We start from the raw sequence: 26461 nt of genomic DNA on the forward strand, positions 1-26461 counted from the left end.
TTCCCTGTTCCCTGTGCCTCCCTCCCTCCTCCTCCTCCTCCTCCAGGAAGAAAGGCTTTTGCTTTCACCAGGCCAGACTCCTTACCCCCTCCCCCAGCCCTCTCACTTAAGCCCTGCTTCTCATCCTTAGCTCAGGCCCCATCTCTCTCCTGGGCCACTACAAAAGCCTCCTGGGCGGCCTCTTTCCCTCCACCCCCACTCCTACCCACATCTAACCTGAGCCCTGGAACCCTGGGCAGATTACTCAACCCTCCCCAACCTCCCAGGGTTTCAGTTTTCCCCTCTGTAAAATGGGCATAATAACATGAACTATCCCACAAGGCTGTCCTAAAGATGTAAGGAGTTAATCCCAAACATGCATAGCAAGGTGGTGTGCTTGGTGTGGCTGGCTTTATTATTATCCTCCGCAGTGTTTCCATGGTGATTCCTGTACATTGCAAATCTAACCCTAGCACTCCTTTGTCTAACAGCATCTCCAGCTCCCCAGCACCCTGAGGTAGAGCCTCAAGACCTCTCTCTGCCTCTGTGGCCATGTCTCTGCTCTGCCTTTTCATATGGGATCTCCCCAGCCCACCCAGAGCTGCTTTGCTGCCCCCTGAACAAGCCCTTGGCTCTTCTGCTGCACAGCACTCCCCTAGACAGCCCTTATGGCTCCATCTCCTGATACTCCCATCTTCCATCTTTCAAGACCCCCCTTCCTCCAGGAAGCCTTCTCTGCTTCCCAAGCAGAATCAGCCTCTTTCCTCTGTGCTCTCACAGCGCAGTGGGGTAGCTCTGGTTGGCTGACTTCACACAGAATCCTGGCTGCAAGATGTCAGGTAAGCCTAGACCTGGTTGGGCACCTTTATGGCACCTGCCACCAGAACTAGCTAACAGAGATGGGGAGTTCTAAACCTGGATGATGATATGAGGGATCTGGGGATGCTCTACACAAACGCAGGGGTGCAGAGATCACCCCTAGGGATTCTGGTTAGTTCTGATGTGGGGCCCAGTGATGTGTTTATGAAAAGGGGAGTTTCTGATGACTGTCAAGGTTTGGGGAGCACCATGTGGCTCCTGGAGCCCATGGAAGGCAGTGGGAGGACCATGGACCCCCAGAGAGGAAGGACCACAGCCTCCCTTTCCCTGCAGTGGGAGGGGGACTGTGACGCAGAAGGGATTTGTTGTAATGGCAACAAATGACCTAGCCCTACAAGGGGGAGGCTGGCCCCCTGAAATGGGCTTCAGCCTGTCTAGGCCTGTTCCTACAGAGCTGCTGGGCATCTTGAGGGCAGCAGTCTCCCGGGAGCCCGGGAGCCAGGCCCGTCTTCTCTCCCCAAAGCCATCACTGTTACTGGGGTGAGGCAGGGCAGTCTCCAGCCCCCAAGAACTTCCAGTGCCTGGCATCTGTCCTACTCTTGAGGTTCTGATCACTTGCAGTCCTGGGTTACAGTTTCTCATGCCTGTGACTTATTTCCCACCAGACTCTGAGTTTCCTCCAACTTAAGAGCTCACTCTGCATCAGTGCCCAGCACACAGCCTGGCCACGGTGGGCCTCAGAAAGTGGTGGATGCGCGCATGAGTGGAGGGAGGGAGGGAGGGAGGGAAGAAATGAAAAAAGGAAGGAATTGAAGGAGGAGGAAGAGAGGAAGAAACAGACAAGCTGAGGTCTAGAAAGCAGGAGAAATTTTCCCACGGACACTCAATAAATTACTATTGGAGGTAAAGCCAGGGCTTCTCAGCTCACAGCCCCAGAGACCAGTAGAATTCCTAGAGCAAATCAGAAAAACAACATATTTCCCCAAAGGCTGCTGGCTCCTGCCCCCCAGGGAGATATAGCCCTCGTGGAAGGTGGCACTCACCGGACAACGTCCACTGCACCCGGCCGGACCTTGGGGTCGCTTCCCATGATAGACACGCTGGCCGCAAAGGACCCGTCAATGCTGAACACGACGCACTCCATGCCCCGGGGCAACACCGTGAGGTAGCTCATGGCACAGGTCTGGTCGCCCCTGAAAGAAACGTGCCTGTGGTCAGCCGTGAGGTCAGGGTCAGAGGTTATCTGGAAGCCAGAGGTCAGCCTGTAGCTGCAGTCAGAGCTCAGTCTGGGTGAAGGTCAGGGAGCACCTGGGTGGCATCTCCTGATGCCACGGCTGGTGACCTCTCCCATCCACCTCTGTCCATGCAGACAGAGATGGGGGCCCACAAAGAACCCCAAGGACCCCATCTTCTAGACAGACCTAGCTGGAAGGACCATGGAAATGAGAGAAACCACCCCGAGAATGGCCCCTGGGTCTTACCTGACGACCATCTTCACAGGATAGACGCCGACCCCCAGGCGCCGGGGCCGCGGCACATTGTATGTGATGCGACCACTGCTGTTGGTGATCTCTGTGTCCAGGTGTACCCAGCGGCCTGAGGACGGCTCTGCCATTACTAGGATGTCCACCTGCGGCAGCGAAGGGGGTCAGGGACTCCCTGAAGGCTGAGGGGCTACAGGCTTGGCAGAGGGGCTGGGCTGGGCGGGGGAGCTCTGGGCTGAGGTCCCTGCCTGACATTCCATGGCTCCTCATTTGTCCTTGGATACTCTGAGCCCATCCTTTCCTCCTTGCTCGCCCTTCCCGGCCCGCCCAAGCAGGCGGGTAGCTCCTGGCCCTGTGCTTCCACCCCAGGCAGCTCGGCCCTCTTGACACCCTCACCCCACACGCCATGTGGCTCCATGAGGCACCTGGTGCAGGTGGACTGGCTGAGGAGGGGAGGCCCAGCCCCGGGTACCTTCTCTCCAGTCAGAGCCACCATGTCGAGGGGCCCGTACATGAACCGCCCCACCAGGACCTGGGGGCCATCTTCAGCAGCAATCACATCGTTAGCCCGGTGATTAGCCGTGACATTCTGGAAGGACAGAAAGAAGCTGGCTCAGCCCTTGCAAGGGAGGCTCAACCTTGCTTTATCATTGCAGTGTTCCTCAGACTGGCTGGAGGCATATCAGCCTGCTGAATCATGTCTCTCTACTAACTTCTGCTAGAGTTCCAGAGATGTGTTCCCAGGGAATCGTGGGAGAAAAACAGACCATGAGTCCCCCAAACGCTGTCTTCAATGTGCATAGGGCTTCCTGCCATTGTACGTTTTCTGCTTTTGTATTTTTTGTTTGATTGTTTGTTTGTTTTGTTTTTTGTTTTTGAGAAGGAGTTTTGCTCTTGTTGTCCAGCTGGAGTGCAATGGCGCGATCTCAGCTCACCGCAACCTCCACCTCCTGGGTTCAAGCAATTCTCCTGCCTCAGCCTCCTGAGTAGCTGGGATTACAGGCATGCGCCTCCATGCCTGGCTAATTTCATATTTTTAGTAGAGACGGGGTTTCTCCATGTTTATCAGGCTGGTCTCGAACTCCCGACCTCAGGTGATCTGCCTACCTCGGACTCCCAAAGTGCTGGGATTATAGGTGTGAGCCACCGTGCCCGGCCCGTTCTCTGTTTTGACTCTGCTCGGCCCTGAGGGGACAACTGGCCTCACAGCCTGTGCTTATCTTCCAGATCCCTGGGCTGGAAACTGCCTGGTCACTTTTGGTTCTTTCTTCTACATCACAGCTCACATCCAACAGATATTTACTATCTGTCTTTTTTTTTTTAAGATAAAATTTCAAATGCACAAACATAGAGAGAGAGAAGAGTGTAGCAAAGCCTCGTGTTCCTGGCACCTGCTCCACCGCTTAGCAACGGACTCATGGCCATCCTGGTTTCATTCTTCCCTTGCCCAGTTCCCCAGCCTCGGCCCCAGCCCCACCGGGATTATCCTGGAGCAATCCTGGACACTTCATCATTTTATCTGTGACTGTCTCAACCTCCCTATTCTTCTTCATTTATCAATGAACTGGTTTCAGTTCATTCTGCAGCCTGTGTTGGCCCCGACCAGCCCCCACTCCCAGCCTGGCCTCCAAGACCCCAGTCTGTCAATCCAGTTGACCACTCCTTTACCGCACTGGCCACATCTTCACCTCTCCCATAGCCACATCGCCTGGATGCTGCTAACAGCTTCCTAATGGAGCTCCTTACTCAAAGGCAGTCCCTGCAACAGATCCTCTGTCTTTATAAAGCACAGATCTATTAACACCCTCCCAGGCTCCCCAGTGCCCTCTGGGTAGAGTCCAGATCCTGAGCTTAGCTTTCCAAGGCTTGCCTGAATGACCTCTTCGGTCTGTCTCCTGCTGCTCCCCATCCACACCTTCTGGGCCTTTCTGCCAGGTTCTGCAGCAGCCTCCAGGCCTTTGCTCACACCGCTGCCCCGCCCCCCACACTGGCTCTAGGTGCCATCCCTGGCCCTGGCCTTCTTCCCCCACATTCCAGCCCATTCGCTATGACTAGACTCAGCATCATCATCACCAAGAAACACTCCTCAGACTCCTCGAAGACATGTTCTCAACCTCCTTTCAATTCCCACGCATTTTAATTCAATCCAACAAATATCTGCAGACACTTCATCTGCATGGGGTCCCTGAGATAAACTGGTCATGGGCCCTGTCCTGGAGACACTCAGCCAAGTAGGGGACGCAGGACCCCTTACAGGTGCACTGTCAGGGGAGAGGGAGCAGCTGGTTCATGAATGTAAGCACCTGAAAAGATCCGGCATCCCTAGTCATTAAAGAAATGCAATCAAAACCACAATGAAATACCCCGTCACACCCACGAGGATGACTAGAATCAAACAGACAGATAATAACAGGGGTTGCTGAAGATGCAGAGAAATCAGAATCCTCATACATTGCAGTGGGAATGTGAAATGGTACAGTCAATATGGAAAACAGTCTGGCAGTTCCCTATATGATTAAACATAGAGTTACCATTTGATACAGAAATTGCACTTCTAGGCATCTACCCGAGAGAAATGAAAACACAGGAGAAATGAAAAACACAAAAACTTACACACGGATGTTCATAGCAGCATTATTCACAGTAGCCAAAAGGTGAAAACACCAGCCTGGCCAACATGGCAAAACCCCATCTCTACTAAAAATACAAAAAAAAAAAAAAAAATTAGCCAGGCATGGTGGTGAACACCTGTAATCCCAGCTACTCGGGAGGCTGAGGCAGAAGAATCACTTGAACCAGGGAGGGGAGGTTACAGTGAGTTGAGATTGCACCACTGCACTCAAGCCTGGGTGACTAATCAAGACTCCGCCTCAAAAAAAAAAAAAAAAAAGAAAAAAACAACAGGTGAAAACAACCCAAATGTCCATCAGGTAGTGAATGGATAAGCAAAACGTAGCATCTCCATACAATGGAATATTATTCAGCCTCAGAAAGGAATTTCTGACACAGCGACCACGTGGATGAACCTTGAAGACAGTGCGCTAAGTGAAAGAAGCCAGACACAAATGGTCACATATTACATCATTTCATCAAAATGAAATGTCCAGAATAGGCAAATCTGCAGGCACAGAAAGTCGATTACTGATTGCCTGGGGCAAGTGAGGGAGTGTCAGCTAAAGGGTACAGAGCTTCTTTTTGGAGGTTATGAAAAAGCTCTAAAACTGACCATGGTAATGGTTGCATACATCTGTGAATATACTAAAATCCACTGGGTAAATTATAGGATATGTGGATTTTATCTCAATAAATATGTTTATCAAAAAAGAGTTGGTTCATGAAGGATTGATCTCCTTCTACCTTTTAGGACTGTTCTTGGGGTCCATGTCTGGTCTTTTCACCAGACTGGAGGTGCCTACCATAGCAATGGTTGTGTCTGTACAACCCTATGCTCCACTCTCTAGCAGAATGACTGAGACACAGCAGGCACTGATGATCGTTTGCTGAGTGAATAAATAAATGTATGTACCTCAAACTCCTATTCATCCTTCAATACCCCACAGAGGAGCCTTTTCAGAGAAGCCCTGAATGATTTGCCCTTACAATCCTTCTTTCCATCTTTGTCTTAATCTGTACCTTCCTCTATCAAATATCACACCAGGCCATACTCAATGGTAAGTGACTGAGATCCAGGACTCTTTCTGATTCAAGTCCACATCTACCGTAGCCTGGCATATAGCAATTGCTCCATAACTGGTATCTCCTCACCAACCCTAGTGTCTTGGACCCCTGCCCTCAAGGCTCCTGTGGAACCAGACCACGGGGAAGCAATTCACACAGCCTTGCAGCTGCAGTGCCTGGGCTTCATCTGAGTGTGAGCCCCAGCCTGTTTGGGTGCTGAGCTCTGAGGGCAAATTGAAGCGCTTACCTCCCATGTGGATGCCCCAGCCCACAGGCCAGCCCCACCTCCCGGAGGACGCAGTCTCAGCCCGCAGTCTCAGCCGTATGCGAACTGAGCATGCACGCACCCTCAGCTTGACCTGAGTCCGCTTACGAAGCCACTTCTCTCGGGGGTTGGTGGGACTCAGTGCCGCGGGGTCCAGGCGGGCGCTCTCCTTGATGTTCACGCTCTCATAGCGCATCACCTGGACAAGAGCCGAGCAGGGCCCCGGTCAGGTCTTCCGGCTTCTCTGCCTCCCTCCCAGGGTGTCAGCGCCCACCAGCTTGTGGCCAGCTGGGCCCTGCCCCTGCAACCCCCTAACCTCACAGCCTGGAACCGTCAGGAGGCTGTAGACCCAGGAACCCGTGTCCCTGCATTCCTGTCCTGATAGCTGGGGCCAGGGCAGTCTCCCAGTTGGCTCCCTTCCTGAGAGAAGTCTCTGCCCCGCTGTGCCCAAACCTGGCAGCCACCTCTATCTGTCCCCACTCTCTGCCCTCCCTCTGTTACAACAAGGTGGCCCTTTCTTAAGGCTGGCTTGAGTCCTGATCCCAGCCCCTCCTCGCTTCTTGAGGACATTGCTCCAGCCATGCTCCCGTCCCAATCCTGCAGCGCTGATTAGACTCCCTCCGCTAGATCACTCTCCTTAGCATTCAAATACGTGTAATACTGCCCATCTTAAAAAACGCTCTCTCGGATTCCTCATGCCTCTCCAGTGACTGCCACATCCCTGCTGTCCCTCACAGCAGCACTCACAGAGGACTTTGCCCATACACCGCCACCCCTTCCTCACCTGTCCCTCTCCTCCACCCACTCCAGTCAGGGTTCTTCTCCATCACTCTACGGAAGCCATTCTTGCCACAGCCCCGGGGACTCCCACTCTGCCTATCTCAAGGGTCCTCTCCCTACACTGTCTGGGTCCTCCAACCTCAGGGATGTCCTCTTCTCTCCTTCAGTGGCTTCTCCTCCTTTCCCTGGGGGAGCTCCAGGACTCATCCCTGAACTTCCCTGTCTGTAGGAGCTCCCTTGGTCCTGGCACTCATCACCAGTTTTAAATGCCGTCCAAGCTCTGATGACACCCACATTTTTATCTAGAATCCTCACGTCTTCTCTAAGTTCCAGACTCCTCTACTCCCCTTCCGTCCCAGCAACTAAGAGGCAGCTCACACTTCACATACCCAGACCAGTGGTGGATGTACCACGTGGGGCACAGGTTTGGGCTGGAGCACCCTGGCCTGGGTGCCACCGGGCTGGGGACCCACCCCCAGCCCAGCACACTCTCTCCCATCCCCAGGAACCTACAAACAAAACTCACTTTCCTCTGCCCCCTGCCCAGCCCTGCTCTTCCGCAGGTGCAGGACACGGAACCACCTTAGTCACTCAAGTGGGAAACAGGATGTACTGGGCTCCCCTCTTTCTCCAACAATGCAGACAGATGCAAGCGCTCTCACCGTAATGCAAATCTTGCCACTCTGTGGCACCTCCACCCGCTGTCCTAGTCCAAGCCTCCTCTCTAAGTTGGGGCCCTGCACTGGCCTCACAAGAGGCCTCATGGTTCCTCTCCTACCGTGAAAACAGCAGCCTCAGCCTCAGGGTTTCCTTCAAAAAACACAAGCCAGTTGCTATTTCTTCCTTGCTCACAGCCCTGTAATGGCTTCCCATTGAACCCAATATAAAACCATACCCCTGAACTTGGCCATCACGGCTGTTCATGAACATCGTGACCCCTACCAGCTCCCCAGACTCCCTCCCCACCAGGCTCTCCTTCGGGCACCGGCCTTTCTGCTTTACCTTCTGTTTTGCAGACGAGGACATTGAGACCCAGTGGGGAGTGGGAACTGAATACTCCAGTCTCGAAGTTGAAACATTGGGACACTCTCCTATGTAGTTTATATTTAATTTTCTAGAATGTACCATATCGTCAGCCACCCAGGAGCCAACGTCTTTATGAAGCCCATTCTCTGGTCATGTCACTCCCCACTCACGTAGGTGCTCCAATGCCTTCCCCATGCTCTTAGGATCAAGGCCAAAAGCTGAACAGCATCTGCAAGAATAGCCTCCTCTCCAGCTGGAGAAGGGCGGTACCCCCTCGGGGTGGCTGTGGGCAGGCCTGCGACTGCGGCAGCGGTACCTGTCTCAGGATGAAGGCCACCACATCCGTGGACTCCCAGTAGCTGGCGTGGAAGAGGTGGGGCAGGGCCACGGTGGGGAAGGCCGTGAGGACATCAGGGCAGTACAGGGCATAGTCGATCCTCTTGCTTCCCCACCACTTGGCTGTGACTGTAGGTGGGAGAGGAAGGTGAGGATGCGCGGCCGGCCCAGGTCTCACCCGAGGGGCAGTGGGGTCTCCCACTGCACAGACCGGTGGTGGATGCGCCACGTGGCGCACAGGTTTGGGCTGGAGCACCCTGGCCTGGAGGAGGCCTGGGGAATGCACTGCTCTTCCTCCTTCCTTCTCAAAACCCACCAGCCCTCCCCTAAGACGTGCGCACCAAGCCCATGCCCAGGAAGGAGGGCCAGACCCACAGAGACGTCCACAGTCTCACCCAGGGCTGCTGCTCAGTGGCAGTTCCCAGTGGGCTCTGCCTGAAGTTGGGGCTGAGTCTATGTCTGGAAGGTTCAGGGCTTCCTTAATGGTCAGAGGTCAGAGCCCTGTCCGGGGTCAGAGGTCAGGGTTCTGTTTGAGGTCAAAGCTCAGACCCTGTCAGGGATCAGGGGTCACTGCTCTCTTCAAGGTCAGAGCTCTGATTTGAGGCAGGGTCAGAGTTCAGGGCTCTGTCCAGGGTCAGAGGTCAAGGTTCCTCCAAGGTCAGAGCTCAGTTTGGGGCCAGAGTGAGGATTTGGACCGATGCCAGGTCTCTACCAGCAGATGCCCAGCTCTCTAAAGGCAGAAGCAGCCCCCAGGACTTCCTTCACCTTCTCCCGACCCCAGGGCCTGCCCTCAGCATCTCTAGCAGTGACCCAGCAACCACCCAGAGGAAGGTTCCCCTCCCCCGAATCCAGGCAGGGCCCCAAAAGGACCTCACTCACTGCGGGAGGCACCCGCGGGTGCCATGCTGTCCGAGGACTCCGAGCTCTCGCTGTGGGAGCTCCCCTCGCTCATCCTCCGTCCTGGGCGCTGGAACCTCGAGGCCTGAGGGGGCGAGGCAGGGGCGTCCAGAAGTGGCGGGCTGTCCCGGGAGCTGCCCTCCAGGAAGAGGGGGCTGTGGGTGTGTAGGGCATCAGCTGGAGGGGTAATTTCAAGGTCAGGCTGAGTCACGTGTCTCCAGCAGAGCTGCCCACTCAGTGCCAGCCCCATGCTGGGAGGGAGGCTGGGCACTTGGAGGAGCCAGCCCTGGCTCTGCTCACTTGCCAGCCCAGCAGGCACCTGCCCCTCTCACTGTACCCACCCCACCAGCCCCCTGGGCCTGAAGGGACCCCGTTGCCACTGCACTTTGCCACGTTTACTTCTTTGCAGCTGTGAGTTATGCAGACACAAGCTAGAGTCCCAGCCATCACTCCTACCCCCAATAAAGCTGCAGAGGGAGCCTCTGGGACACTGCCCCAAAAGCACCAGCTGAGGTCCCAGGAGTGACTCATAGCCATATCCTCTCTTATCCAACTCCTCCCCTGCGCATCAAAGGATTGAGGCTGCCTCTGGAAGGGAATGGGGACTCCAGCCTGAGAGCTAGGATAGCCTCAGGGGAGGGAGGGGAGTCCCCTGACGAAAGAGGGATCCATTGGGGAGGGAGGTTTCCAGCCTAGCCGACCTATTGAAGCTCCAGGCAGGCAGGGATTTGGAAACAAAGGCTCCATTGAATTAGGGGTGAGGAAGGGATGGTTTTTAATCCTGAATCGGCCCCATGCACAGCTCCCCCATCCCTGACGCAAACCTCTGAGCAGGTTTAGGCTAAACTTCCTCAAGTAGGGCGTGGAGCCAAGGCTCCGATTTCCAAGCTACTGGCTGTCCATTACAGGCCTCCCATCGACAACACACTCGGTCCATGCCCGGATCACCCCACTTGACCCTGGAGGCCACTGGCTCTTCGCCAAAACACCTGCCCTCGCTCCTGCTGTTCTCCCTGCCTAGAAGATCTCAACCCTCATCCTCTAGCTCTTCTTCACCTGTCCAAATGCACCTCCCCTGTCTGGACCCTAATCAAAGGCCACCTCTTCCATGAAGCCCACCAGGATGGCACACTCTCTGCCCTACCCCTCCAGAGTCCAGGCCGGGCACTCATAAATAGATTGGAGCACGGATCCCTGGACCCGCCATCAGGTCTGAAAGCTCAAGTGTTACACCAGCCCTGGCCACAGGAGTGTTTCCGGGAGCCTGTTGGGGGACACAGCCTGGGTCTCTGAGCCCCAAGATGCCTCAGATGGAGCAGGTGCTTAGCACAGGTGGGCGACTCTGAAGACAGAGGAGTCGGCTAACCTTCTGTTGTCACAGCCCCTGCTCAGGTGAGTCACCCTACTCACTGAGAGCTTGGAGGGGCTGAATGGGCTGGGGCCCCACCTCCAGCTCAGCACACTCTCTCCCACCCCCAAGAACCTACCGAGGAGGAGGGACTGCCCATCGCCCAGTGGGAACCTCTGGTAGCGAGGCACGCTGACAGGCGGCACCAGGTGGAACTTGGGCTCCAGCAGTGGCTCAAGCCGTGAGGCAGAGGGGTCTGCGCAATGGAAGAAGCTGTAGACCTGGCTGCAGGCAGGACGCACCTGGAAGCCTGGGGTGAGTGAGAAGACAGAGGGAAGCCCCTTTCTAGTACCTGCTCCCTGGGCCCTAGGAGGCTCCCTGGAGTGCAGCCTGGAGTAGCCTACTCCCCTCTCAAGAGCCTCCCCGGGCTCCCTGCTCCCTACGGGAACAAAGCCATTACATTCAGTTTGTCTCCCCACCCAGGAGCGCAGTGACAGGCACCCAGCACTGCAGCCGTGGTGCACAACTGCCCTTCCCCAATCAGGCTTGCAGCTTTCATTTCTCTGAGCCTTTGCTCAAACTATCCCTTCTCCTTGTGGGCCCTCCCTCCACCATTTCCACGGGGCAACTCCTTTAGATTCTTCCAGTTTTCACTCAGTTACCACCTGACCTAGGAAGCCAACCCAGGTTCCTTCAGGCAGGTCAGCTGCCCCTTCCGCAGGCCTCAAGGCTATAAACAGTTCCCAGGCCTGCTGCTAGAGAGAGTTCCAGGTTTGCTGGAACTGGTGGAACACTTCTCTCGCTGACCAGCAGGTGTCTCCACTGAGGCCTCCACCTCATCGGCGGGCCTCCCTGTCCTCCTAGAACAGGGACTGGACCGTCCAGCATCCAGGGAGCCCTAGGGTTCATCAGCGACACTGAGGGCAGCCATGGGGTTCTGCCTCCTCGCCTCCATTTCTACCACCCACTTTATCTGTTTCATACTGTAGCTTGTCAGTAAGCTTTGGCCAAAAGCATGGATCTGTGGATACCCAAGGTGCCGTGCAGCCTCAGACAGTCTGTACTTCTGTCCTTAGAGTCACAGATACCCTCCCCACCCCTCACGCCTGCTGGTGCCAATCACCTGGTGTGTACATTTTAGAGGAGCAGGAAAAGGCATTCGAGGTTGCAGGTATTAGCCAGGCACAGTGGCTCACGCCTGTAATCCCAGCAATTTGGGAGGCCAAGGTGGGTGGATCACTTGAGGTCAGGAGTTCCAGACCAGCCTGGCCAACATGGTGAAACTCCATCTCTACCAAAAATACAAAAATTAGCCGGACGTCATGGTGGGTGCCTGTAATTCCAGCTACTCGGGAGGCTGAGGCAGGAAAATTGCTTTAACCCAGGAGCCGGAGGTTGCAGTGAGCTGAGATCACACCACTGCACTCCAGCCTGGGCGACAGAGTGAGACTCCATCTCAAAAAAAAAAAAAAAAAAAAAGGTTGCAGATATTGTGTGAGCAAAGGCACTTGAGGTGGGCTTGGGGATATGCGGGGGTGGGTGGTGAGACCAACCTGGCAGCTGTGTCTGCCTCAGTACAGGAGAAGGAGAGGGTGGCAGGCAAGAGGTTGAATATTCTGTCTTCTCTTCCCCATAGGACGTGACCACCGGACAATGGGGCCACAAAGCAGCCGGGGGCACTTGACATGGAGAGTGAAATCCATCTGAAGCTGCCTCACCTTCGCCCTGTGTCAGGAGGGAAGCTGCTCCTCTCTCCCTCCTCTTCCCCACCCTCTCTCCTCTCTTTCCAGCTATCCCTACTCTGTGACCCTCCCTGCCCCTGTCCCTGACTCCACTCTCCTCATTCTGAGGCCCTGATATGGTGGCCCCAGTGACGCACAGGCACCTCAGGCCCCAGCCCACACCATCCCTACCGTCCAGCCCAGGCAGCACCGTCCTCCGCATGGCCAGGACCAGGCCCAGTGGCGAGCCGAAGAGGAAGAAGTCGGACACGTCGAAGTCAAAGCGGCCCAGGCTGACCTCAGGGAGCTGCGGCCCCCCGGCCGCCGGGGTCTCAGACTCATCCTTTAGCACGCTGGAGTGGATGCTGCGGAGGGAGGAGGACGCAGGGCAGGGCGGGTCAGGGAAGGACCGAGAATGTAGGAGTGTTCACACAGCAATGCAGCCTGAATTCTGAGCGTGAAGCGCCCAACCCTCCATCTCTGGGACAGGGCTGAGAGTCCACCGGCTGCACACCACCTACAGTCAGCACTGGCCACCAAGGCCTGGCTGATATTTGGCTAGAAAAGGAATCAACAAACTTTTTCTGCAAAGGGCCAGAGAGTCAATATTTCAGATGTCATGGACCGTGTAGTCTCCATTGCATCTAGTTAACTCTGCCGTTGCAGCATAAAAGCACCCATGGACAGTGATTAAATATGCATGGCTGGGATCCAATCAAATGTTACTTACAAAAACAGGCTGAGAACCTGGGGCACCTGAGCATCCTACACACTGGCAGGCCTGCCTCGTCATGCTGGCTTTGTGATAGCCACGATGAGGATTCCTGCACTGTGTACCAGACAAGCCCAGCCTGCCCAACACCCAGCTGGCTAACGTCAGTTCTGTTCTGCTGGGATCAGGGCTTTCATCGTAACTCCTGTTCCAGGCAACCCGCAGACACAGATGCAAACAGCTTGGTCTCCCCACCCCCAGCCCCAGCCCACAGATGAAGCAGAGCTTAAGGAGAAAAATGTGAGACACACAGAATTCCAACCATTTCCAACCCAGGTGCCCACTGTCCCGGGAAGAATCCAAATTACATTCAGCCACAGACCCAGAGTAGGGCGCTGAGAATCAGAAGGAAACCTGGGCACCTCCCTGACCTTCCAGCCAGCATTAGCTACAGCTTAAAGTGAATCGATTAACTGAATGCAAAGCAACTATACTACTTGAGTCAGAGGAGAACAAACTTTAGAAAGAGCTATTGAAATTGTGTGGACAAGTGCCCCACCCTCGAGAGTGAGCGAGTCTGCAAAGTTGAATCCTCAGTCTCCGTACTCCCTCCTGCCTCTCGCAGTGTGAGCATCTCACAGTGAGACGATGACTCTGATGTTTAACAATACATATTTCATATATTTCATGTACAGCGTGGTCCCTAAACACATGCCAACTACTTAATTGCCAAAGAAACCACCATCTGTCCCTACACCAGAGGGGAAAGCTGGCTGTGTCAGACCAGCTCCTGGAAGCCTCCAACTTCTCATCACTCTCCAAATTTGGGGCTCTTCTAAAGGATTTTTCAAGGATGAGCCAGGACTGTTGAGATTTTTCACCCTGTAAGCCTCACTAGAAGGTAGCTGCTTTTCTAAAGGATCATCTGTCAGCGGGGCTTTAAACATTCAGAGATTTAAATGTGCAGAGCCTTTGACCTAGTAATTCTTCCTCCAGGAATCCATCCAAATATAATCACCCTAATATACACGTTAACGTTTATGCACAAAGATGTTCACTGTAGGGCTATTGATACTGCTAAGGAATTGGAAACAGCCAAAATGCCTAATTATAGGGATTAAGTAAACTGATATCCATTCATTCGATATTATACTGCCATTAAGAATATTTATCAAGTATTTTTAATTATATCAGGAAAAGATCACAATATAAAGGATTTTTTTTTAAGTAAAACGATCTTAAAAGCATGTAGAAGAAAATAGTCTCTATGTTAACAATGAGACTATTGGCTCCCTCTGGGTGGTGAGATGATTATTTTCCAAATGTTGTAATGACCTCATGATACTTATCACTTGGGTAAGGAGGAAGGAGAAAGAAAGGGAGAAGAGAGCTGAGGAGCAGAGGAAAAAGAAAGAGACATTCCTTCCAATTTGGGTCCAAGTTCAATTAATGTGTAAGCTGAATTAATGTGCAGATAATGTGTTTAGCCCGTGTTGATTAACATGTCTCTTTTAGAAAGTTAAAGCGTAGACAGTTTTGTAGAGGAGCCTGCCTGGCCCATAAACAAAAATGTGTTGGATTAGCAAGCACTGAACTAGGGATAGGGAGACCAGAATGATGATCCCGGCTCTTCCGTCACTGGCTGTGTGACCTCTAGAAAGTTCCTGACCTACTTGGCCCTCTCTTTCCCTATGAGAAATGATAACAACACACACCTGGGGTGACTCACAAAACATAGGCACAGCAATGATTCCACCAGGTTCTTAAAACCATGCAGTGAGGTAGGCTAGGCAGCGTTATCTTTTTGCAGAAGAAAAGCCGAGGCTCAGAAAAAGACGACTGTTCCCAGTCTCTCTGCAAGTCAGAGTAGGGCAGGGACAGGGACCAGGTTCCAGAGTCTCAGTACAGGGCCGCTGACGAGTGGCCGTGGTCCCTCAGTACAGGGCCAATGGCGAGTGGCCTTGGTCCCGGCATTTCAATGCTTATCTACGGGCCCCCATGGAAGGGCCTGGGACATCTGACTGGTCACAGCCCTCCCAGTTGACTCTGAGCCAAGGTCTTCTTGCTTCTGGACGGGGAGGGGCTACCTTGAGAGGAAGGCATGGTGCTGAGTGATGGCCTCGCAGTCATAGGTGGAGGAGTCGCTCTGTTTCCTCGGCAACGGCCTCTTGGGCTCCTCATCCTCCAACCCACTGGAGATGTCAATGTTGCTTTTGCTGAGACGCTTGCTGCTGGCCAGGCTGCAATCTTCCTCCACCGCAACTGGGGTGTCCTTTGGGACCGAACAGGGGACAGGAGAGAAAAAGACTGTTGTCACGGGAGACTCTGGGGTCTTGTCTCCTCCCCCCAAGCACAAACCAACCCCTTCATCCTAAGATGTGAGGGGCTACCCTTCTTCCAAAAGACACAGGAATCCATCCATCCTACCTACAATCATGGTAGGATTTTAGGCACAGGCTCTCTCCCGCATCCACTGGGATTGACATTCCCGCTGGGATGCTGGACGGCTGTCGAAAGGGCCAAATCCAGCTCTCCAGGCCTCAGTTTCCACAACTGTCATAATAATCCCCTGCTACTCTTGTAGAATTATGATACATTTCTTCTTCTTCTTTTTTTTTTTTTTTTTCTTTTTTGAAACAGAGTCTCCCTCTGTCACACAGGCTGGAGTACAGTGGTGCGATCTTGGCTCACTGCAAACTCCACCTCCTGGGTTCAAGTGATTCTCGTGCCTCAGCCTCCCAAGTAGCTGGGATTACAGGCATGCACCACCATGCCCAGCTAATTTTTGTATTTTTAGTAGAGCTGGGATTTCACCATGTTGGCCAGGCTAGTCTCAAACTCCTGACCTCAAGTGATCTGCCCACCTCAGCCTCCCAAAGTGCTGGGATTACAGGCATGAGCCACTTCGCCCAGCTGGATTATGATACACTTCTTTGTAACCTGGATGTCATGGTGCCAACATGAAGAACCAGCACTCTCTCCCTGAGGGGCAGGCCCTGCTCCTATGGGCATACCCCTCCTGCAGTCCTGCTCCCGGGCTGTACCTGGGTGCTGCTGATGCTCCCCTTCCGGCTGCTGCTGGCAGGGCTGTCCCCCGAGGGCCCCGCACTGTAGCAGATGGCATCGAAGGCCAGGAGGCCCCCTACACAGTCCCCGATGAGACACACCTGGAAGAGATGCAGCTGGGACTGCAGGCCTGCCCACTGCTGACCCCTCACCCCCACACCCAGCCAGAGCAGTGCCATCTCCCCACAGGAGAATGAGAAACTCGTCCTTGGGAGGTGTTGAGAGAGCCCAACTGGGAAGCAGTGTGCAAACTGGAGGTGGAGGGTCAGGGTTGACGTTGGCCCAGGCCAGCCCAAGGATGGGGAGTAGGCTACTCTCAGGGGTCGGACTTGGGCTAGAGAGCAGCATGGGCTCAGAATCAGAACTCAGACTGCTGGTCTCTGTTTTTCTATCTGTAAAATGAGGGCAAACTCAGAGATCTCAAAAGCCGCCTTTGAGCTCAGAGGCTGATTCGAGAACAGCCTGGCCTTGGCCCTTTCAGTAGATTCCAGCCTCTCTCCCAGGCCAGGGCCGGAACAGGGCAGGGGAGAGGAGGAGAGGGTGGGCTGTCCTACCTGCCCACTGAAGCCAATCCCATCAGAGGACTTCAGGAACTCTCTGTAGACCTGGTTGGCTCGCTCGATGACGGTGGCGACAGCATCCTGGTACTGCGGGGAGGAGATGGCCAACAGGGGAAGGGCGGCCAGAGGGACGTGGTCCTGGCTGCTGCTGAGGCAGCCCTCATCGTGGCTGTAGGGGTTCAGGCTGCAGACAGGGGGCCTAAGGTGAGCCCAGCCAGGATCGGGCAGGTTGGCAGGTTTGGGGCTGAGGATCAGGCAGAAGAGAGCACATACTGGCCAGGAATTGGGCTCCAGAGACCCTTCAGGAAGACCCAGGCAGGAGCCTGGTGACACAGAGCACAGGCAGTGTGGGGAAGAGAGGGGAAGAGGATTCAAGCCTACACTGACTCTCTGTGTGTCCTTCCTGTGCTGGCCGTGGGTGTGGGCCCTGGGGTCCCTGTGACTGCAGTCTCTATTGCCCTCTTCTGCATGGCCCCAAAGGACACCCCAATCATAGAGGAAGAAGTCAGCTGAGGAGCTAGCTAGTGTGGAACATATCATCATGGCAGACTTCCTGGAGGAGGTGGGGCTGGAACTAGGCCTCAAGAAAGGCTTTGGAGAAGCTGGGAAAGGAGGAGAGAGGGCATGCCAGGCTTGGGATTCACATGTTGGCCACAGCTTGGAGCTGGGCACATGGCTGCAGACATGATGTTGTGTTCATTGCATCACTGGGAGAAGATCAGAGCTTTCATCAGCTTTGCAGAAAGTTCTATGACCCCAGAGGGGGCTGAGAGCCTGCCCAACAGTGTCCAGCCAGCAGATTGTCCAGACTTTGCATTGGCACCCTCAACTCCCTACCTTCCCACTAGGAAATCCCCAACTCTCTGAGCAACTCAGACTCACCTGAGACCAGTGCCTCCGAGTCACCTACCCTTGCCTCTGCCCCCACCTCTGCTTCTGTTCCCTGGGGCTTCCGACCCAGATGCACTGTTGGACCTGGCTGGTCAGGAAGGACCCTAGAGGGAGACTGAGAATGCTCCACCCCTGCCCAGGGCCTGCCCTTCCCCCTTAGCCCAAGCTCAGGCTGATGGAGCCCAGTGCAGATCCCACTGGGACTCGACAGAATCTGGGGCAGGTGACAGGGCTCGAGTACTCTCAGCAGGTGGCAGAGTCCTCGTGGTGTACAAGGCTGGCCCTGTCAGCCATTCCTCATCTCCAAAGAACACAAATTAGAGGAAGCAGGCCTCGATTGCAGCCGGAGAGATTTTAATTAGCTGAGAAAGAGCTCCCTCCCAGCCGTGATTACGGGGTGATGAATGGCCCTGGCAAGGAGCTGCCTGGGGGAGAACTAAGCTCCCTCCTGCTGGCCCCGCGAATGAATGGCCGGGCCATCCGTCTTCCTGGAGATAGGGGTGACCCAGCTCTGGAGGTCAGGTGTCCTGGGGACAGGTAGAGGGGTTCCTGAGACGGATGATGAACTAGCACAGTGAAGTCCTGGACTATCAGAGTGACAAGGGAGCATGCTGCGTCACCATTTCAGCAGTGAGCAGGTGTCAAAGATGCAGATTCCGAGGCACCTCCCTCCTGAATCAGCCACTGCCGGGGGGAGGCCTGGACATCTCGCAGTTTAACAAGAATCACACCAGGGATTTGGGCAATTAGCCAGGTTGCGGAATTATGGACCTAATCTTCCTTCCTTCCAACTCTGATTGAGATCTGCCTGCAATTCCTGTTGGTGTCCCAGGAACGCAGATAAATCAGAGTCTCTAATGTTCCCCCAATCCAGAGGGGGAAAAGGAAGGCCCAGGGAAGGGAAGGGGCTTGCCCGTGCTCTCTCTGTCCTGACTGGCTGGAAGCTCCAGGGCAGGGGACTTTGGCCCTCGCCGCACTGAGCCCTCAGAGCCACATCTGGCTGAGAACATCGGCTCCCATTCTCCTGGGGAATCCGGAGTGTGGTGTGCCCCACACACCTGGCACCCTGCTGGGGACCTCTTCCCACCCTCCCCAGCTCCAGAGCCCCGGGGTATGAGGGCCCTGCCTGAGGGCTGGGCTCTGCAGCAGCCCCAAGTCTCTGGCGGGGTCCTGTGAGGGGGAGAGGCAGAACAGAGGTGCAGAGGCCTCCCTCCTTCCCCTGACTGAAAGTTCCCAGCTTCCAGCTGCCAGCCCCAGTGATCTGCCAAATGCCTATAGGACTTGGGCCCTGCAGGCATTTGGGTCATTTTTTGCACATATGACTGCTGAGAATCCAGGTATCCACCCAGCCCCAGGCACCTACCTTTAGCTAGTTCAACAGGATAGGCAGGAGGGGAGCACTGCAGCCCTCAGTGCCTGGAGCAGTGGGTGGAGCTCCCAGTGGCCCCATACCCTGGAGGTCCCCTCAGTTTGTCCCCCACAGGTACCAGGGCCCACAGTGGGCAAGGATGTGCCAGCGTCAGCAGTGAACAAGCTGCCCAGCGCTCAACCAGCCCTTCTGTGCACACATCCTTCCCTCCTTTCTCCCCACCAGCTGGGTTTCCTGCTGCGAGTTGGAAGTCTCCCTCCCCAGCCCACTCTCCACCTGCAGAGAGAGCCCCTCTTCCAGCCAGGAGGAAGATGATGTGAGTCATGGCTAGCATCCCCGTGGCTGGCATCCCCACAGTTAGCATCCCCAAGGCTGGCATCCGCATGGCTAGTATCCCTGAGACTAGCATCCCCATGGCTAGCATCTCCAAGGCTGGCATCCCCATGGCTGGATCCCCACAGCTAGTATCCCCAAGGCTGGCATCTCCATGGCTAGTATTCCCAAGACTAGTATCCCCAAGGCTGGCATCCCTATAACTAGCATCCCCAAGGTTGGCATCCCCATAGCTAGTATCCCTGAGGCTAGTATCCCCTAGTATCCCCATGGCTAGATCCCCACAGCTGGCATCCCCAAGGCTGGCATTCCCAAGGCTGGCATCCCTATGTGCTTTCTACATTCTGGACACTGTGTTGAGAGCTTCACACACATTATCACACAGACTCTTCACAGCCACCCTGAGAGGTTATTTACTGTGGCTACCTTCATTGTACAGATTCGGAAATTGAGACAAGGAGAGGTTAAACACCTTCCCCAGACCACACAGCCAGGACTCAAATCCAGGTGGCCTGAGAGCCCACACACTTAGCCGTGGTATGCAAACCCAAAAGTCACCCCTCCAGGAAGTCCTCTCTGGCCTTTCTCAGAGAGCCCACAGTGCCCTGTTCCTCCTCCATCAGAGCACTGTGATATTATGAGGTAGATAGATCAGATAGATAGATAGATAGATAGATAGATAGATAGATAGATATAGATAGATAGATAGATAGATAGATAATGGATGGACGGATGGATGGATGGAGTGATGGGGATGGATGGACGGATGGACGGATGGATGGATGAATAGATAGATAAATAGAATAGAATGATAGAGAGAGAGAGAGACAGACAGAATACATAGATAGGTTTTGTCCACAGTTCCTGGCTCCCATAGCCATTGTTATAATGTTGGGGCACTTAGGCCTTGGAAAACAGAGTATCTGTCTCTCTCTCTCTCTCTCTGACATTCTCCTGCCCTCCTTGAGCTGGCTGTGAAGAAATTCTCTGATCTCCGTTGTCTGATTTGGGTCATGAGACCCTCATTTCAGAAGGAGTCCTGCCCTATACCCAGGAGGAAGGAATGCTGCAGAGGCCAAGAAGAATCTGAACAGACAGGCCCTGCTGGGTTTCCCAACTCGGTCTGAGTGTCAGCCCCTTTCTGTCCAAACACATATCTATGTTGTCAATCATGCCTAGCCAATGACACCTCCACTGAAGGGCCAAAAGGACAGGAGAGCTTCCGGAGAGCTGAACGCGTGGAGGTTCCTAGTGGCCGGCACACCTACGGAAGCTCCGTCCCCCTTCCCCCATACCTCGCCTTAAGCATCTCTTCATCTGTATCCTTTATAATAAGCCAGTAAATGTGATTCAGCATTTTCCTGAGTTCTGTGAGCTGATCTAGCAATTAATTGAACCCAGTGACAGGGTTGTAAGAACCCCAACTTGAAGCTGGGCTTTCAGCAGCACAGATAAAACAAACTGGGGCATGGTATCGGTGTCAGAAGTTTGGGGCAGTCTTGTGGGACCAAGCTCTCACCCCGTGGGATCTGATGCTATCTCCAGGTAGACAGAGGCGGAATTGAATTGGAGGGCACCCAGCTGGTGTCCACAGCAGAACTGATTGCTTGGTGTATACGGAAACAGCCCCTCACATGTGGCCCCAGAAGTCTTCTGTGTTGACTGTTATGGTGTGAGAGCAAAGGAAAAACACCGTTCGTGTTTTTCAGATTCCTACTTGGCTGCAATCGTGTGGCCGAGTCTGACTCCTGTCTCCATGGGTTGGGCGACCCTGGGGGAAACTGCTCAAACTCTCAACACTCAGGGTCTTCTTTTTTTTTTTTTTTTTTTTTGAGACAGAGTCTCACTCTGTCTCCCGGGCTGGAGTGCAGTGGCGCAATCTCGGCTCACTGCAAGCTCCGCCTCCTGGGTTCATGCCATTCTCCTGCCTCAGCCTCCCGAGAAGCTGGGACTGCAGGTGCCCGCCACCTCGCCCGGCTAATTTTTTGTATTTTTAGTAGAGACGGAGTGTCACCATGTTAGCCAGGATGGTCTCGATCTCCTGACCTCGTGATCCGCCCGCCTCAACCTCCCAAAGTGCTGGGATTACAGGCGTGAGCCACCGCGCCCGGCCAACACTCAGTGTCTTTATCTGGGCCAAACAGATCAGGCTTGTTGAACACAGGAAGTGGCTCAAGATTTCACGGGGACCCCAGCACACCCAGGCCCAGGCAGAGGACTCTTCCCGACACCTTCCACCGGGGATACTTGTGTTTCGTCAGGATCTGACATCCTGGAGAGTCCTTGCAGGTACCCACCTGCCCACGGGGTCCATGCTGCAGGGGGAGCCCCTCCACTTAGTCCCCCCACCAACCCCAGCCAGTTCAAACAAGCAGAAATGGACTCACTGAGAGACGAGCGAGAAAGCCTCAGAGCAGATGGCAGGACAGGGGACGAACTTGATGAGGATGTGGCCCAGGGCAGCAGGGAAATGGGCTCGTGTGACCTTCTCCAGCACGGAGCTGAAGGTGTGGATGTCGGCTGCCTTGCAGGACGGGTCCCCAGCACCCGTGTCCAGGATGTTTCCCCCGTGCAGGACCAGCAGGAGGACATGCGTCTTGCAGGAGCGCTGCGGGCAGCCTTCCTGAGAGCCAAGGCGGTTGGGATAGAGAGAGAGAGAGGCAGCTGCGGTCGGGGGAGGCACACAGGGACACACACACACACACACACACACACACACACACACACACACACACACACACACACACACACACACACACACACACACACACACACACACACACACACACACACACACACACACACACACACACACACACACACACACACACACACACACACACACACACACACACACACACACACACGAGACTGAGGCCAGAGAAGCAGGCACTATGTCCGGCCTGTCTCAGCTGCAATCTGAGGAGCAGTCTCAGCTCTAATACACCCCGCTGTGTGATAGAACCTCTGGTGCATTCAGAGTGAGGGAAGGACACGGGCTGCCAGGAGGGATGTCAGGGCAGGAAGAGTCCCAAGAGACGCTTCCTGTTCATATGGGAACCCAAAGTCCAGAGAAGGACACGGACCCACCCAGGGTCACACAGCAAGTCAGATGAAGAGCTGGAAGAAAACGAGGCCGCCTGTTATGCAAGGGCTCTTCCTAAAATCCTGGCTTCCAAGGCGGACCTGGACACCCTCCGAAGCCCAGCCCACCTCGCTGTCTTCATGGATCTCGATGCTTCCCTGGGCTGGGAACCTCTGTCTTCTCAAGGAAACCCGGTACAGTTCTCCTGCAGAGGGAAAGAGGAGAGCTCAGCATCTCCAGGCTTCCCCACAGTGACCAGACACTCCCTGGGCCCAGTGGCCCTAAAGGTGAGACCTTGGCTTACATCATAGGTGAGCTCAAGTTAGTTAGAGTCTGGAGCTAGGGAGAGTCACCCCATCCAGGCCCTGCTTCTGAAACCAACATAACATGAAACCCTTTCTCCTCACAAGGAAAGGGAGGGTGGCAGAGTGAGGCCATCGCGGATGGTGCTTCTGAAAGGAGGGGCTTCCTCGAAAGGAACTAGCCTGTGTTTCTTCACCAGGACAGCAGCAAGGGTGAGTACTGCCTGAGGACTTCCACTTCCAGTTATGGATGGCGATTTGAGCCAACCTCCCGCTGAGAACAACTAGAAGAGCTGGTGTGATGGCAAATTGTACGCACCCACTCTTGACTGGGCTGAGAGGTGCCCAGAGAGCTGGTAAAACATGTTCTCTGGGTCTATCTGTGAGGTGTTTCGGGAAGAGGTTGGCATCTGAAGCAGTGAACGAAGGCGATCTGCCCTCGCCAAGGCGGGTGGGCACTGTGCAGTCCTTGAGGGTCTGAGTAGAACAAAGTGGTGCAGGGAGGGAGGATTCACTCTTCTCAAGCTCAGACTTCCATCTCCTGCCTCACACACCAGCACTCCCGCTTCTCCGGCCTTAGGACTTGAACTGGGATTCGTGCCATTTTCTCTCTCGGTTCTCCGGCCTTTGGGCTTGGGCTGGAACTACACCATAGGCTTTCCTGGGCCTCCCGACTTCCAGACAGCAGGTTAGGGAACCTCTCAGCCTCCATCATCACAAGAGCCAGTCCCTCATAATAAGTCTCTTTTTTTTCTTTCTTTTCTTTCTTTTTTTTTTTTTTTTTTTGATGGAGTTTCACTCTTGTTGCCCAGGCTGGAGTGCAATGGTGCAATCTCGGCTCACTGCAACCTCTGCTTCCCGGGTTCAAGTGATTCTCCTGCCTCAGCCTCCCGAGTAACTGGGATTACAGGCGTGCGCCACCACGCCTGGCTAATTTTGTATTTTTAGTAGAGACGGGGTTTCTCCATGTTGGTCAGGCTGGTCTCAAACTCCTGACCTCAAGTGATCCACCCGCCTCAGCCTCCCAAATGCTGGGATTACAGGAGTGAGCCACCACACCTGGCCAATAAGTCTCTTTTTATACATCTGTGTATATACCTTTCGGTCGGTTTCTCCAAAGAACCCTAATATGGCTGGATACATACTTTAAAAATATATATCTGTTTGAAGTTATCAGAGAGATAATAGAGGCTTGAATTACGGGACCACTTTCCAGGGAAGGTAGACTCCCGGAGAGGTAAGGTCGGCATTTGAAACACGATTGGCATTGCCCGTGAGCTTTAGGGTAAAGTTGGCCTTTGCCAGAAATCTCTCCTTGCTCCTCTCAGCAGCCTGGGCTCAACACCTCCTCCTTCAAGAAGTCCTTCTTGGCTCCCAGCCCTCCCTGAGCTCTCATTTCCCTAACACAGAATTCAGTAAACCACAGCCTTGGACCAAATCTGCACCACTGCCTGTTTTTGTAAATAAAGTTTTATTGGAACACACTCAGGCTCCTTCATTTACATATTGTCTATGGCAGGCGGCTTTTGTGCCACAGCAGCAGAGCAGTTGCAGCAGACACCTTACAGCTCACAAAGCTGAAAATATTTATTATCTGGCCCTTTCCAGAAATGTCTGTCAACCCCTGATCTAACACCTACGCTCCTGAATGTGATGACATTGGACTCCTGGGTGGAGAGACTTCAAAGGCATCCAACAGCCACCCCTGAGCCCCCACCCAAATGATACCTGCACTCTGAGGACTCCTTCCTGCCACCAGGCTGCCTTGAGCTCCTCTCCTTCCTCCCCCATGAGATGGATGCTACCTCCCGTGTGTCGCTAAAACCTACAGCCAAGCTGAATCACCTGTTTGTCTTCAGGGAGGAGGAACTGGCTCATCTCTTAAAGTCGTAGGTTCTAGATGAAGATGGTCCTTGCCTTCTTCACACCCCACCCCCACCAGAGCCTGCTGCTCCCTTCTAGGTCACATCTGGGGAGGATCCTTCCAGGGGCTTTGCGGGCAACCCTAGGCACCCTGTCAACATCCCCTCACCACGACCAGTCGCAGGGGAGGGTACCTCTACAAAGAACTGCAAATGAGAAGCTTTTCTCAGCAGGGGAGAGCATTTCTGAAATATTCTGTCCTCACAGACACAATCCCAGTCAAAGGGTAACTGCTTTATGAGCTCCGAGCTGCTGCCCACACAGACAGGAAATCATTTCCTAAATGATGGAGGAAGAGGGAAAACTCATCCTGGGGCCCGGCTGTGCCCAGCACTTCCTAGTTCTTCCCATTGGCTAGGCTCTCCTGCCTCATTTCTAACTTACTAAAGACCTTGCCCTGGGCTTGGCTAGAGGAGACCCTGGCTCTCTCCTCAGGACAGGATGATAACACAAGACAACAGTAACGGCTCAGCTTTATTAAGTGCTTATTATGTCCTGGGTACTATGTGCTTTACGTGATTCATCCTCTCTAGTCCCTACAATTACTCTCTGAGTCTGAATGATCTTGTTATTAGCCCCATTTTACAGAAGAGCAAACCGAGGCTCAGTCAACCTATGTCACTTGCCCCACGTAACTTTAAGGTTAAAGCCCAGGTCTGCCGCTGCCAGGCCCCTTTCTACCACGTGAACTAGCACCAGGAGGGAGAGGGTCTGAGCGTGGCTTCCCTGAGACAAAGCGCTCATGCTTCATGGTGTGTGCGGCTTTGTGTGCGGCTCTGGGGCAGGCTGGGGGTCAAGAAGAACCAGGAGTGATGGCAGGGCTGAGGCTGGCTCTAGGGCTGGGAGGAGCGTGGTTAAAGCCATGGACCCTGGATCCAGAACGCCTGAGTTCACATCTTGACTCTTATCGGCTGTGTGACCTGTGTCTCAGTTTCTTCATCTGGAATATGGGGATAATAAAAGCAGCTACCCCAGGGTAGATGAGTTAATATGCATGAAGGGCTTAGAGCAGGGTGTGGAACACAGGAAGTGTCACATGGGTTAGCTGCTATTGTTATTATTATCATTATCCAGGGGACATCCAGGGCACAGAGCCAGGACCACAGCTGACAAGATGGGCTGATGGGGACATTGCTGCCTCCACACTTGCCTGCCCTGGTGCCAGGTCCCTCCCTGAGCCCTGGCATGCTCCTCGGCCTTGCTGGGCTGGGCGCCTGTTTGCAGTGTGATTACAGGATTAAATGCTGTGATTGCCACAAATTACTATGGCAAGGCTATAAATACATTGCAAGGAAGACATGAGGGTCCTGTTGTCTCCTGGGCACGATGCCCTCTGTTAGGTGGGGGCTGGACTCTGCACCCTCACCCATTACAAAGGCCAAGGAGCACCTACATCTTTGATCTGTCTGGAGCCAGCTCCCTAGGGACCCATGTGATGCTCTGGGCATCAAATCGGTGGATGACTGCTGCATCCTGGCCACCAACAATGTTGAGGCCGTGCCTGGTTCCGTGGGGATGGGAGCCTCAGGCCAGAGACTGGGCAGGATTGTCCTCAGTATCCCTCACTCCTCCCTAGCAGGAGGAAAGAGTCTCACCTCCTACGCTGTTTGGGGACAGAGCCTTGCTTCCTTTCCCTGCACAAAAGCCAGGAATGCTTTGCTCTGGGAGATGGAGGAAGGGAGATCTAGCCTGCCAGATTCAGATTCTGGCCCCTTGAGAGTTGACTAACAGGACCAGAGCTTCCCCACAGAAAGGCACATCTCCCGTCTTCGTCTTAGCAGAGGCCCCTGTAGACAAGCAGGGGCAGCCGTAGGCCACCTTCCCTGTACCTTCCTCACAGGTCTCTGCTCTTCTAAAACCCAGACATTCCTACCATGATAATTGAGG

The 26461-nt window shown here is 54.2% G+C and overlaps 1 protein-coding gene across 1 annotated transcript in view; it reads right to left on the bottom strand.

Annotated features, from left to right (window-relative positions):
* The window catches only part of PITPNM3 (PITPNM family member 3), a 105891-nt gene that overhangs the window by 10703 nt on the left and 68727 nt on the right, over positions 1 to 26461 (bottom strand). Inside the window, exons 5-17 of the mRNA XM_054459495.2 lie at positions 22478 to 22554; positions 21652 to 21887; positions 16666 to 16855; positions 16090 to 16212; positions 15133 to 15317; positions 12526 to 12698; positions 10752 to 10922; positions 9247 to 9441; positions 8348 to 8496; positions 6308 to 6424; positions 2755 to 2871; positions 2280 to 2428; positions 1842 to 1991 (exon numbers count right to left, since the gene is read on the bottom strand). Coding sequence (XP_054315470.2) covers positions 1842 to 1991; positions 2280 to 2428; positions 2755 to 2871; positions 6308 to 6424; positions 8348 to 8496; positions 9247 to 9441; positions 10752 to 10922; positions 12526 to 12698; positions 15133 to 15317; positions 16090 to 16212; positions 16666 to 16855; positions 21652 to 21887; positions 22478 to 22554 — 2032 coding nt within the window. The remainder of the gene's footprint in view (positions 1 to 1841; positions 1992 to 2279; positions 2429 to 2754; positions 2872 to 6307; positions 6425 to 8347; positions 8497 to 9246; positions 9442 to 10751; positions 10923 to 12525; positions 12699 to 15132; positions 15318 to 16089; positions 16213 to 16665; positions 16856 to 21651; positions 21888 to 22477; positions 22555 to 26461) is intronic.

Source organism: Pongo pygmaeus, chromosome 19 (genome assembly GCF_028885625.2).
Source record: "Pongo pygmaeus isolate AG05252 chromosome 19, NHGRI_mPonPyg2-v2.0_pri, whole genome shotgun sequence".
In the NCBI taxonomy this organism is placed as follows: Eukaryota; Metazoa; Chordata; class Mammalia; order Primates; family Hominidae; genus Pongo; species Pongo pygmaeus.